The 13,546-nt window shown below is 37.8% G+C and overlaps 1 protein-coding gene across 1 annotated transcript; it reads left to right on the top strand.

Moving 5' to 3' along the window:
• The first annotated feature begins 1,002 nt into the window (after positions 1–1,002).
• On the top strand, positions 1,003–11,110 carry LOC309478274 (calcium-responsive transcription factor-like). The gene is given in 14 exon segments (XM_082141861.1): positions 1,003–1,504; positions 3,103–3,194; positions 3,782–3,911; positions 4,122–4,233; positions 5,665–5,785; positions 6,202–6,269; positions 6,493–6,563; positions 6,565–6,659; positions 8,032–8,136; positions 8,139–8,421; positions 8,503–8,812; positions 9,013–9,114; positions 9,721–10,037; positions 10,141–11,110. Coding segments are annotated over 7 exon segments (831 nt in total). The 5' UTR covers positions 1,003–1,504; positions 3,103–3,194; positions 3,782–3,911; positions 4,122–4,233; positions 5,665–5,754; the 3' UTR covers positions 8,681–8,812; positions 9,013–9,114; positions 9,721–10,037; positions 10,141–11,110.
• The last annotated feature ends 2,436 nt before the right edge of the window (positions 11,111–13,546 follow it).

Raw genomic sequence — 13,546 nt, 5'->3', positions numbered from 1 at the left:
GCATTTAAAATACAAATACAAATACTGTGTGAAATAATGTATTTATATACAAATACAGTATTTAGTATTTTGAAAATACACAAAATACATGTGAAATTGGCCATCCAGTGCAGGGATAGGTCACAGTGAATGAAGAAACTACATAGGCCTACTGACTTTTCATTCCTAACCACATCTCTGCCCTTTCTTTCTTTCTTTCTTTCTTTCTGGTAATTACAAATAAATGTATGCAAAATAGCAGCCATTTATATACTTATTTGTGGTTACAATGTAGTCTATTACTTTTTATTTTTTTTATGTACAATAAAACTAAAAGCTGAAGATTTTTGAGGAGTATCATTCATCAGTGCTTCTTTTTCCACTCCAACGTTCCAATAATTCCTGCCCACTAAAAGCTGCACGGATATTTGCTTACCCCACAAATAGATAGAAAAAGTTCCATCGATTCAGACTTTATATCATCGCTATGATATGTAGTGTCATATCACCCAGCCCTAACATGCAGTAATGCTTCAAACACATTTGACAAGCTAGTTGATAAAAATCAACTATTCTTTCTTTTATTCTTTCATGTTAACTGAAGTGAATAATGCACTATTTTAACTTTAATCAACAGTAGACTTGATCATGACATTCTCACCTTATATAAAAAAAAGAAAAGAAAAAATCCCTGATCCAATGTTGAGCTAGTAAATGTCTGAACTAGTTGATGCACAAACTCAGTATCCTGATAAAGAGGTTGACTGGCAAAAAGTATTTCATGTATTTTGAAATAAAAAAATACTCATCTTAAATGTATTTAAATACAAATTACATTAGATTTTTTCCAAAGGCTTTAAAATACAAAATTATTTTGTATTTCAAATACATATTTTAAATACATGTATCTGAAATACTGCCCATCCCTGTGTATGTATACATGTATGTATATATACTGTATATCACTCATCTTTGTGTGTATGTAGTGGTGTTTGTTAAGGCCAGCACTGGGTTCATGAATGAATCTGTGTGTTGAAATTCATCTTTAAAGTGAACATAGCATTCTTGCATTGACTCATTTCTTTTGTTCACTAAAGTGTCTTATTTTGTTCAGTGCTCGACTGCTCTGGTGGCTTCTCCTGCCTCCACAGACTAGAGCACAAGCCGCTTTTATTGGAGTGCGGCCGGCCTGTGAAGAAGCATTTGGTTGGTTGTGAATCTACTAAATAAATCTGTTTGGAGTCTGATTAAATCCTGTTGGAGAATGAATATTCAGATACACACACATATAGTTTTTTACATTTTTGTTTGTTTTATTTTTCATCCTTTTCTTGTTCTTTTTCTAGCCTGGTAAATGTCCAGTAGCTGACCAAATAAAACAAAATATCTGCTCAAATTATAAAATTAATTTGGTTTTTAACCTGTGTCTTGATTTTTGTAATTGCAGACACCAAGGGCGAAAAGGAACTTAAAGTTTCTTTCTAGAAACATTGAGCAGCTGAAAAGAAGAAAGCAAAGACACATTGTAGGTTACGCTAAGATTTATGTAGTGATCGTCAATCATTACTGCCATTTGATTTTTCTCCTATAACAAAAGAAAATGAACAAATCATTTTGATTTATTTTAAAGCGTGCAAGTATATTCTTTGTTTACTGTGTTATGTTTGCTAACTTGCAAATCAATAGATATGTATTGTCTGCATCCACTAATATCATTGTTGGCTAGTTAAATAATATAATAATTCATATCTAGGGCTGCAACTAACGATAATCCATTAATCTGTTGAATATTCCTTCACATAATCTGATAAAAAGGCTGATTTTATTCTATATTTTTTACAGAAAAAATGAGTATTCCACATCTAGCTCTAAGCACTGAAAGCTTTTAAAGCAAATAGAATATGTATGTGTGTAAGTACAGTATGTGTTTGTATATGTGGCGCTGCATGAAGAAAATTGTCATCATCATCATCATCTGCCACTCAATGATGTTGAGTTAAATTATTTTTTTATTTTTTTAAATTCTTTATAAAGTTTTCTAATTTTACTATTTTTATTACCTAATGAAGACTAATCTGGATTTTGATTGTTTGCCCATTGTCTTTCACTAACAGATATTTTGGGTCTTTTGATTTTTCACACTGCTATTCATAATTAAATGTCCTGCTTGTCTTTTTAATCCACTAGCTGTTGTGTAACTCAAGGTCTGTGCTGTGATCTTTCACACCAATATACTTTTATTCTACTAAAGTGTCAATTGCCTAATTGAACTACATATAAACTATGAGAATACACCTGAACAAATCTGTCATGTTGTTAAAAAGACAGACAGTAGAGGGCGCTGCTCACTCAATGCCAGTGGCTCTCTCAACTTCTACAACTCCTTCCTTCTGTGACTGATTTCACCAAGTGCAACATGTTCCTGGATCAACATTCCCATCAACCAATCAGGGTTGAGGGACAAGTTTATTTTATGTGAAGTGTAAGCTTACAACTAGGGTTAGGTGCTTCTACATGTTATTCACCTATCAATTCAGAAAGCAAGTTTATCTTACCGTCAAACAAACCCTGAAGGCCTGCACTCTCGGAAGATTAAACCAAACCTTGCTTAATCGAGGCATGCTGGTTTAAAAAAGTGTGTGGGAATAATTAGTCAACTCAGAGTATGTTCACGGTGAACACACTAAATATTCTCAACAGAGCGACGATTCAACATGAAATCACATTCTCTAACGTTATCTTCTCTACCGGACGAAGACGAGGTTGAGTAGACTCGTTTTCTATTCTAGTAGGCTGCATAGTATGTGCATGGGGAACATTACTGTAACATAAAGTGCTACCGAAAATTATGTCATCATTTACTCAAAACTCTTTATTTATGAATCTAAAGAGACGGCCACCTTACACACAAAATAAATAGCGTATGCGTGAAATGTGGCTAGCAGTGTGCATCTTTCTCTCTCCAACTACTAAAGGGTTCAGTTTGACACCCATATTAAAATATAATATTACTCCATACTACATAAAAATATTACTCCAATAGTAAAACATCTCAATTCATGCATAATTGTAGTGTATCTCTGGCTTGGGCTCTTGATTTAGACTGCTGTGTGTGTCTGATAGAATAAATGGAGGAGGAAGAGAGAGATGTGACAGATGTTCTTCAGTCTGAAGAGAGAGAGGATCTACAGTCTGCACACACACGAGCTGGACTGGTAAGGAGAAATGTAGACTAGTAGAAATACTGTACAGTACTGAATAATCCTTGTATAACTCACTCTTCACTAAAATACTATGTTTAATGGCCACACACAAACAAACAAATGAGTTGGGTGAATCTCACAAAAGCCCTAATCGTATGTCATAAAAATGTATTATATTTTCCATGAATAATTTTGTATTCTTTTACATTTTTAACTGATTATTCTCTTTACTGTGACAGAGTTTTTTTGTATATATTATCAAACTGTTTATTTTTATTATTAAAAGTGCAACAGATATTACTGTGATAAATACTGTGATAATACAATTTAAACAATCACTTTTTGGCATTAAAGTAATGAGTATAAGAATCTCATAAATTTTACTGAATACAAAGTATAATTTCTATGGTTTTTGGTGAAATACGACTGGGGCTTTTTAGACACTTTTGTTTTTTTACACTTTTACCAAAATGCTTGCATCATTAAATACTAAATAGCAATAAATAAATAAATCTGAACTGCAAAGAATAATTGTAAAATATCAGCTGTCAATGTTTTGTGATCAAACGATTTATTATTTTTGTATTGTGATGTATCAGCAACCGCAAAAACTCAAAATCTAAAGAAAATGCAGATGCACAAGTGCTTCCGTCAGTCATTCATTCGGGACAAGTGGACAACTTAGTTATACTTGATCAAAACGGACATCCTATTCAGTATGAGCGTGTGGTAAGGACATTGCACTATGATCCATCACCATAAACTACAGGCTATTACTCACACTAGAAGACATGTGTATTACCCATGTACTTGACTCAGTCACCAGATATACCAAAATGTTATATGAGCTTGACCTTATGTATTCCACCCATTAAGTCATTTTGAACGATATATTTATGACAGTTTTTCCCCACCTCAAAGACAGATGCATTTTTTCAGGTGATCGTGAAAGGGGAGAATGGACAGTTGTACGGTGTCCCATCTGTGTCTATAGGGGGACCTCAGATGTTACTACCTCACGGTCAGCTGTTGAAAGTAGCAAACTCATCTGGTAATGAATTATGTTTTTTATTATTAAATATATTACTGAGTATTGCTTTTCTAATTATACACACACACACTCACTGGACACTTTATTAGGTACACCTGTTCAACTTCTTGTTTAAGGGATATTTCACCGCTGGAAAGATGAATGTGTATTTAAATTGGATCATTTATGTAGCAGAAATGTGAAATTATTTTAGAAGTTTGTGCCTTCTAGAGAAAGAAAAGCCAGAAAATGTATTTTTGACTCATGTGGATGAAAGACAACAATTCCCAGAATGCACTTGCTTCGCTGCCCTACGAGGCCACTCCCAAACCACGCCTACCGGTTACAAAGGGCAGTATCGGAAGAAATGATACAATTAGGCTACTAGTTGACTCGAAACTGAAAAGACGCCGTTTTATCGTGAGATCCCGCTATGGGCGGGTTGAAAACATGCGGATCTAGCTCTGGCCAAAAAAGTCTCAGATGACGCAAAATTAAGATTACGATTTTTGCGTCATCTGAGTTTTTTTTCCAGACACACAATACAGAAATCTCTCGTCTCGGGGGGACATGAGGGAGGGAAGCACGGCCTTTCGATAATACTACCGGGTTTCTACTGATACAAAGCTTAATGCTAATCGGTGAAGTATCCCTTTAACGCGAATATCTAACTCTAGCAACTCAATGAATTTAGGCATGTAGACATGGTCACGATCTGGTGAAGTTCAAAATGAGCCTCAGAATGGAGAAGAAAGGTGATTTAAGGAACTTTGAACGCGGTGTGGTTGTTGGTGCCGGACGGGCTGGTCTGAGAAATTCAGAAACTACTGATCTACTGGGATTTTCACACACAACCATCTGTAGGGTTTACAGAGAATGGTCAGAAAAAGTAAGAATATCCAGTATATCCAGTGAGCAGCATAGAGCAGTTCTATGGGTGAAAATGCCAGAGTTCAGAGGAGAATGACCAGACTGGTTCAAGCTGAAAGAAAGGCAACAGCAACTGAAATACCACTCGTTACAACCAAGGTCTGCAGAAGAGCATCTCTGAATGCATGTAATGGTGTGAGGGTATTTTCTTAGCACACTTTGGGTCCCTTAGTACCAAGTGAGCGTTGTTTAAATGCCACAGCCTACCTGAGTATTGTTGCTGAGCATGTCCATCCCTTTATGCCCACAGTGCACCCATCTTCTGATGGATACTTCCAGCAGGATAATGCACAATGTCACAAAGCTCAAATCAACTCAGATCATTAGTTCCCTACACTCAAATGTCCTCTAATAAAGTGGCTGGTGAGTGTGTGTGTGTGTGTGTGCATATATAATAGAGTAGTTAACATCTAATAATGAAGAAATTCAATAGAACTAATAAAATAAACAGAAAATGAAAAGAATAATGAAGAAAATTGGTTGCTGTCCGGATCTGCCATTTCTTTCTGTTCTGTTAAATAGGAATCTTTGTGGAGAAAAGACAGCAGTCAATCATCACATCCACAAAAGACAATGATGGCACCCATAGTTTATCTGCACTAGCGGCTCAGAATGTCACTGGTATTACAATTTCGAAAAAATGGTCAGTAAACCTTGTTTGCACATCATTATATCTGTCACATTCTGTATCTAATCTGAAAGATGAACTTTCCTATTGTGTTTGTTTCTTTTTATTACCATTTTTTTATTATAAACTACATGCTTTTTTTTTTTTACAGCCGATTTGTTTTAAATGTTGAAAATCACTTATTTGAACACAGATTTTACAAGTCTTGCGCAAATATGGAGCTGGAAAATATCTACTGGATTGGTAAAAAGCATTCATATGCATATGGAATGGGTTGACAAGCAAACTACCCAATTAAACTCCTGTTCTGGCTCAATTTATCCCTTGCTTGAACAACAAGAAAACTGCTTCAGGCCATGCCCCATTCCTGGAGTTTAAGTGTACCTTAAATTATGGACAGTTTTACTGAAATGTCTTCTCATTTCTTTCAGTTCTCCTGATGTATTTGAGCCCCAGTGAAGCCATTACCACCAGGGGCACCAAACTGGGCTCGTGTGAGGTTTGTCCAGTAGAAAATGGATAAATTGAGGGTTTTTTTTGTTTTGTTTTTGACAAATAAAGTAGTGTAGTATGCATGGAAATAGCCTAAATGCATTGTACTTTTTCTATTGTGCGTAGAGCCCTCTGTCAAACAGATCCATTTACAGCAACACAATCTGATGATGTCAAGCTAATGTGGCTTGGCGAATCTTTTTTCTATGTGATTGTTTCAGGAGGAACAGAAGATCGGAGAATCGTACCGTGGTTACTGTAACACAGAGGCAGAGCTTGAGGCCGTTCTGCTTCTACACAAGCACCCGCCAATCACCCTCACCGGCTAAACCTGCCACCAGACTCATGTGGAAATCACAGTATGTGCCCTACGATGGCATTCCCTTTGTTAATGCAGGTAATATGGCCCTTTTTGCTTGTGGGATCTGTGGTACGACTTTATGTGAGATACTTTTATTTAAGTCTTAAAGCTGTTTAGTCATAGTCTATATGTTATTTGAATGAGTTTTGACTATAATTCAAAATTGGAATTTTAATCGATGTCTGTAAATTTGGGGACTTCTGAATAATGCTAGTGGTATATTGGCTCACAAAATTAGCAAATGAAACTTTAGCAGATACGATTTGTTTGAAAGAAAGAAATACTTTTATTCAGTTGGATGCTTTAAATAAATATAAAATGACAGTGAAGGCATTCATAAAGATTAAGCAGCAACATTTCAATTCAATTTAAACATATTTGAACAGAAGACAGTTCTACCAGAAAGACTCGGGAGATAAATTGATATAACAAGTGCATGTTTATTAACAGCCCAGCAAGCATACATTTATAAAGTTCTTTGGCGTAGGCCCCGTCCTTAGCGCGCAATGCGAGGGTAGCGGAAGCTGCATATCCTGCCTGAAGATGAAGGCAGGGGCGCAGCCGACCCCCTGGAGGTAAAGGAAGGGACCATCTTGGTGGTGGTTGGGGAGGATGGAGGTAATTGGCAGCGTCAGCATCTGCGAACTCAGACAAATGTAAGTACCAATCTTTTATACTGCGAGTGTTAGCACATGATTGGTTAGAAGTGAGGTAATACATGACGCGCTGATTGAGTCTTCCTGGCAGAACTGAAGCTAAAGCTTTCATTTATTTTGAATTGTAATAATATTTCACAATGTTACTGTTTTCACTAAAGTTTCATTTGCTAATTTTGTGAGCAAAAAATCTTACCAACCCCAAACATTTAAAAAGCATTGTATGTGAATTTAAAATTTACAGTGTTGATCTTTTTTGTGGGGGAAACAGACCAAATCATTATAGAATAAAACAATTTAAAAGATAATTGCAACTTTTTATCTCACAGTTATAAACTTGCAATTCTGAGAAAAGTCTAACTTTTATACATTTTTTAACTTTTATTTTACATTTCTGACATTATATTTCACAAATGCGAGTTTATATCACACAGTTCTGAGAAAAAAAGTCAGAATTGCGAGATGTAAACTCGCAATTGCATGAAAAAAAGTCAGAATTGTACGATAATTACCCTAGTCACAATTACCCTTTTTTATTCTATGGCGTAAACAAGCTTCCATACTAATTTGTCCAGATTTTTGTTCAATCAAATTGGTTCTAGAACGAGAATGCTTGCAATAGCAAGTTGCATGTCAAGGCTGGACATGCCTTGTTCTTAAGCCTTGATTGAATGCTGTTGTTGCAGATAATGTAATGGTTTTACAATATGCACACAAAGTCATTTTATCTTGATCTTTAATATGGTTTTAAGGGAGCAGAGCCATTGTGATGGAATGCCAGTTTGGTCCACGGAGGAAGGGCGTTCAACCTAAAAAAGGGTCAGAGCAAGAAACGAATCAAAACATACTCTACAAAGCCAAGACAGGTATTACACCCAGCTCCCTACAGAGAAAGCTCACCTGTACCATGACGTGGACACTGCAAACCTGCCTCCACTTCCAGAGCAGATCTGCTTTGCAGAGGAAGAACAAAATGAAGATGAAGAAGAGACAGAGGAGCTGGACAGTGAAGCCATGCAGGATGTCACGATGGAGGATGGGGCGTCCCTACCCTCTCGACTACACCCGCTCGTGGCAGAGAAGATCTGTGAGTTGGTAGCACAAGGTCATAACCAAGTTTACACTGTCCGCAAGCAGCTCAGGTATGACTCAGATGGTTTCAAATCTCCTTTGTTTTATTTGCTGGAAAAAGATTTACCGTTGCTTTGTGAACGCCCTGGCAGGAGGTTTGTGGAACATGAGATGTTCAAGTCAGAGGAAGTGCCTGAGAGACACAGTCCGTGTTACTTTCCCACTGTCAATGACATCAAGAACCACATCCATGAGGCTCAGAAAGCTCTTCAGCTGACGGCGGGACCACTGGCTACCTCAGATACAGAAAACATGTTTGTAAAGCATTAGATTGGTGAGCACAAATATGCCAACCATTGTAGTAAGCATTTATTTGTATGTTTTTGTTGTTGTTGCAGTGGAAAGCAGAGGCTAATAACCGGCTTCCAGAGACTGTGACCCTGACTCCAGCTGCTGTGGATGGTGAAATACTGTTGAGATATTGTTTGAAATCCGACATACATTATTAAAACAATAATCTTGGAATCATTCAATACAATTTAGAGAGTAGAGGAAAGGTCCTGCCTCAAAAAGAAAGCACATACCTGTAGTCCAAGTATAAGCATTGTTTACCCTGCCACAGAATCTAGTGTACTGCTGTTATATTGACAGTGTCCCCTCAGAAGGACGAACTCTTGGAAGAGAGTGACACTCTTTCTCCAGAGGCTGTGCAGCTCTTCAGCTCTCTCACCTCACTGCAGCCCAAGATCTTTGCACATCTCCAGGTGACCCTGTCCTGAAATGATCTTTTTTTTTATATGGATCTATTCATTTATTAAATTAATGCATTAATTTTTTAATTTCTGAATAAATGTAAAAAGTTTCAGGGTGATCAACTGTTCTGATGGTATAATTGAAGAAACAAAAAACCCATTAAAATGAAATGCTTGAAAACCTGATTATTGAATCATTTTTTAAACATTTTTGTTTTGAAGTTGTTGTTAATGTTCCCATAAACTTATGAAAACGTTATTTCATGGCTTTCAAAACCTCTAGTTTTAAACATTGTAAAAACTTTTGTTGGTTAATGCGAACGTTAAGGGAACATTCAATTTTATAATTTTGCAAACATTATGTAATTCTCTGAACATTCTGAAACAAGTTGTAACATTTAAAAAAATGTTAGATAAACATCCAACTAAAATATTTTAAAAAAAAACCTCTTTGTGCTAAAGTTTTGAGAACATTATTTAAAAACATATAACTTTGAACAAATGTTCTATTAACATTAATGGAATAAAAACTTGCCTTTGTGAGAATGTTCCCTGTTGCCTGGGACAAAGCTGGTTGGCAAACTTATCCTTTAAGAGTGCTCTCCTCTTGTCTGATAGGCCATCCAGATACAGCCTGCCTTGTGTCCAGTTGAAGACACTGCCCAACCTACACCCCCACCTCCACCAGAAGCCCCAGAGCCGTCCAGCCCTGCACCTCCACAGCCTGTTCTGCTGAGTCCGTCCCAGTTCCTCCAGTCAAGTGGCAGTGCTGGTGAAAGCATATCTCTATGTGACCCCCCCGACCCAGCTCGGCATGAGCCAGCCGGTGAGTGTGACCTCGGTGACTAATGCCAGAGCTGAAGGTGGCATCACACAGATCTTGTTGGAGGACGGACAGGCCATTCCAGTGCAGATTGTGGACCCTGCAAGCATAGGTAAGTACATGGCAACACAGAAAAAAAATAAAATAAATCTAAATTGAACCAATTAGAATAATGAAAATAACATCATAACCTGTTGTTTGTTCTTATTGTTCAGCTTTGACTCCCTCAGCAGACGACACTTCAGTTAAATAGGAGAGTGGGAAATCTATGGATGTGTCAGCAGAAATACAACAACGAGAAAAGAAAACAAATGTCCATTTCTGTGACAACAGCGATTGACGATTGAGCTCTTTGACCAATGGAGGACTGATTCAGTGTTTCAAGTACAGTATTATGATAACATGAACTCATGCAATATTTGTTTCCATTTCCTGTTATTGCTATTTTAATTTATTACAGTGGTGACTGGAGGAGAAAAAAACTATTTCTCAAAAGTATGAATGAGATCAAAATTAAATATTTAAAGCGATTCTGTTGCATTCTATTCACACAAAAAAACTATTTCACAACTTTTTATAAGAATATCTTATGAGTATTTCTGCAGGTATTTCTACCCTTTGAATAGAAGCCTAATGGATCCTTGCGGTGGAGCTTTTTAAAGTCCCCCTGTGTTGAAATTCAAGTTTTTAATGTTGTTTATTGTCAGGAATCAGTCAGGCTCATTCACATCCACAACACAAAGATCACACTCAATACTAATCACCTGCACCTGTCATCAATCCCAGCAATCACTGAGCACTACAAAGGAACACACCTCAGCTCCAGTCGAACCTTGAACTAGGAAAGACCCACTAACCTGCTCTCTGTGCATTTCAGACTATTGTTCCCGAACTGTTCCAGTCTGTTTCCACAGTACATCCTTGTGATACTTACCTGTGATACTTGTCCTGAGATCCCACATTCTCCTTGGTGTCCATGCTCTGTGTTCCTCGGATTGTGTTTCATGCCACATTCAAGCCTGCCGTTATCTACAAGAGAAAAGACGATTATTCATCAATGTTATTCTCACAGTATCTGTTTATGCATCTGAATTTACCTGCTGTCCAATGAAAGCTTCATTAAAAGTTATTCTGAATCCTTCTAACCTTGTTATCCGAGTGTACATCCTGACATTTATATGTCTATGTGGTGTTTTTAATATGCTTTAAGACAAACCATGTGAAAAAATCGCTGGTGTTTATGATGTCACAAACTACCTTGTAACCAATCAGATCAACATGTGATTGTCAATGAGTGGATCTCTGAGCTGGTTTGCATATTTATAGAACCGGAATACTAAATGAGGCAAGGGTGTAGAGTTACATTCAAGCTATTTTAAGGCATGACAAATTTTTTTTTGAAGGACAAAACAGAAGAACAGCAGAAGAAGAACAGTGTCTGTTTATGAAGTTCAGATTACTATGATAGTTTACCTGTGAATAGTAATTGTTGTATTTTTTATCATTTTCTCTGTGTGTTTACATGATCGTATGCCTGAATTTAGAAGAGAATTATTTCATAATTATCATACATATACAAGAATGTAAGAAATTATAATATTAGCATTCCTCTGATTTAATTGCCCGAATGCTTTTACAAAAATGCTGAAGAGAGAATGCAGCCATTGCTAATATTAAACTGTTTTACCTTGTTCTGTTCGATCGGTTGCTTCCATTGATCCATTGATGACTTCCACAAATAATCAGTTTTTCTTGAATCCTGAATTTTCCATTGATCCATTGATGACTTCCACAAATAATCTGTTTTTCTTGAATCCTGAATTTTCCATTGATCCATTGATGACTTCCACAAATAATCAGTTTTTCTTGAATCCTGAATTTTCTTCCATTCAGGGACCGCTGATGTTGTTGTCGTTGTAACAAGACAGTGATCTTCTGCCAGGAACATCAGGTCAATCTTCTGCTGTCCAGAATCAGGTGGTTTGTCTTCGTCTGGCATCTCAGCTGAGACCTGTCCACTATGGGTGACCCTAGCAGTAGTTGTGAAGTACCAGTGGCGTAGCTCTCAGCATCACTGATGCACACAAGCCCTCACAGCACGTCAAGCTGCAAACCGTGTGAGGGACCCTAACCTTCCCTAACCTAAGCAACCGCATATCAACCAACTAGGCTACTCTAAACATCCTGACAACCACATAGCAATGCATGAAAAACCACTCAGAAGAGTCCAGCAACCGCAAAGCAACACGCTAACAACCGCGCAAAAAACCTTGGCAAACGCATGTCAACACACAAGAAACCATCCAAAACATCCCAACAACCGAGTAGCAAAACACTAACAACCACTTAGAACAAGCATATCAATGCTCTGACAATCACCAAAAACATCCTGACAAACTTCACAACAATGTGCAAAACAACTCTAAAAAATTAAACTTAAAGTTACTCATAAAACTCTAAATTATAAAACGTACTCATAAAACTATAAACTTGCTCTGTAACTATATACAGTATTTACATACAGGTTCCGCTGTGTGATACTCCGGGCTCCATGTGACAGTGATGACTCAGTGTCTGGGCTTCTTTCTTCGGGGTTCCTCATCCTCAGGCAGGGGCTCTTCACTGATGTCCACGTCGATTCGAGGAGCGAAGCTTCTGCTGGTTGTGGAGAAGCTCTCAGTGATCCGGACACGTCCATCAGGATGCTCCGTCTCCTCCAGTGATGGGCGGTTGAGTGCCTCCCACAGCCGCTGCTTTATCTTCCGTCCAAGTTTAAGGCTGTAGGGACGCTGCCGACCACTGGGCGTCTTCAGCATGGGCTCCACCACAGAGCGGTAGATGTCCTGGTAGGCCTCTACGCTGTAGCCGTGGATGGAGATAGGCTCATCCTGCTGACGCACGGCCACTGAAGAGACTGACACTGCTGGACGGATGTCAGGAAGGACAGCAGCGTTCTTGAAGTAGCGTTCTTCCAAACCCGTGGGTCTTCGAGCTTTGCCAGAGAAGCAGCTGTAAGTGTGATCTGACCAGACCAACTTAACAGCTGCCAGCTGTGGAAGCTCACAAGGGTCCGGACTGGAAGAGACGCCCTCCTCCACCAATCCCCTCAGGCGTGCGGGAAGAGCCCTGGTTCTCCGTGACCGACGCTGCTCCATGATAATGAATCAAGAAGTACCAAAAATCTCTAAAACTTACCAAATTGTAGAGTTGTGAAGAGCTTGCAGCAAGTGCGTTCAGACTTCAAGGATTCAGAAAATTGTGTTGATTTTTAATCTACTGGACTGACGTAGAATGTTTAGGATCATTTAAATGTAAACAATACTTGATATCAGCAGTAAGTCAATTAGAGCAGCACGAGCTCTATGTTACATGTATTATATGCTTCTCCAATTACCATTATCATCTTCATTTATTCCTCTATGTACAGAGATGGGCATAAATACATGGAAATGTATTTAAAATACAAATACTGTGTGAAATAAAAAAATAAATACTGTGTGAAATAATGTATTTATATACAAATACAGTATTTAGTATTTTGAAAATACACAAAATACATGTGAAATTGGCCATCCAGTGCAGGGATAGGTCACAGTGAATGAAGAAACTACATAGGCCTAC

Source organism: Leuciscus leuciscus, assembly GCF_965113295.1.
Source record: "Leuciscus leuciscus genome assembly, chromosome: 16".
Taxonomy (NCBI): domain Eukaryota; kingdom Metazoa; phylum Chordata; class Actinopteri; order Cypriniformes; family Leuciscidae; genus Leuciscus; species Leuciscus leuciscus.
The sequence above is the reverse complement of the archived record's forward strand: the minus strand, read 5'-3'. Positions and strand labels throughout refer to the sequence as shown.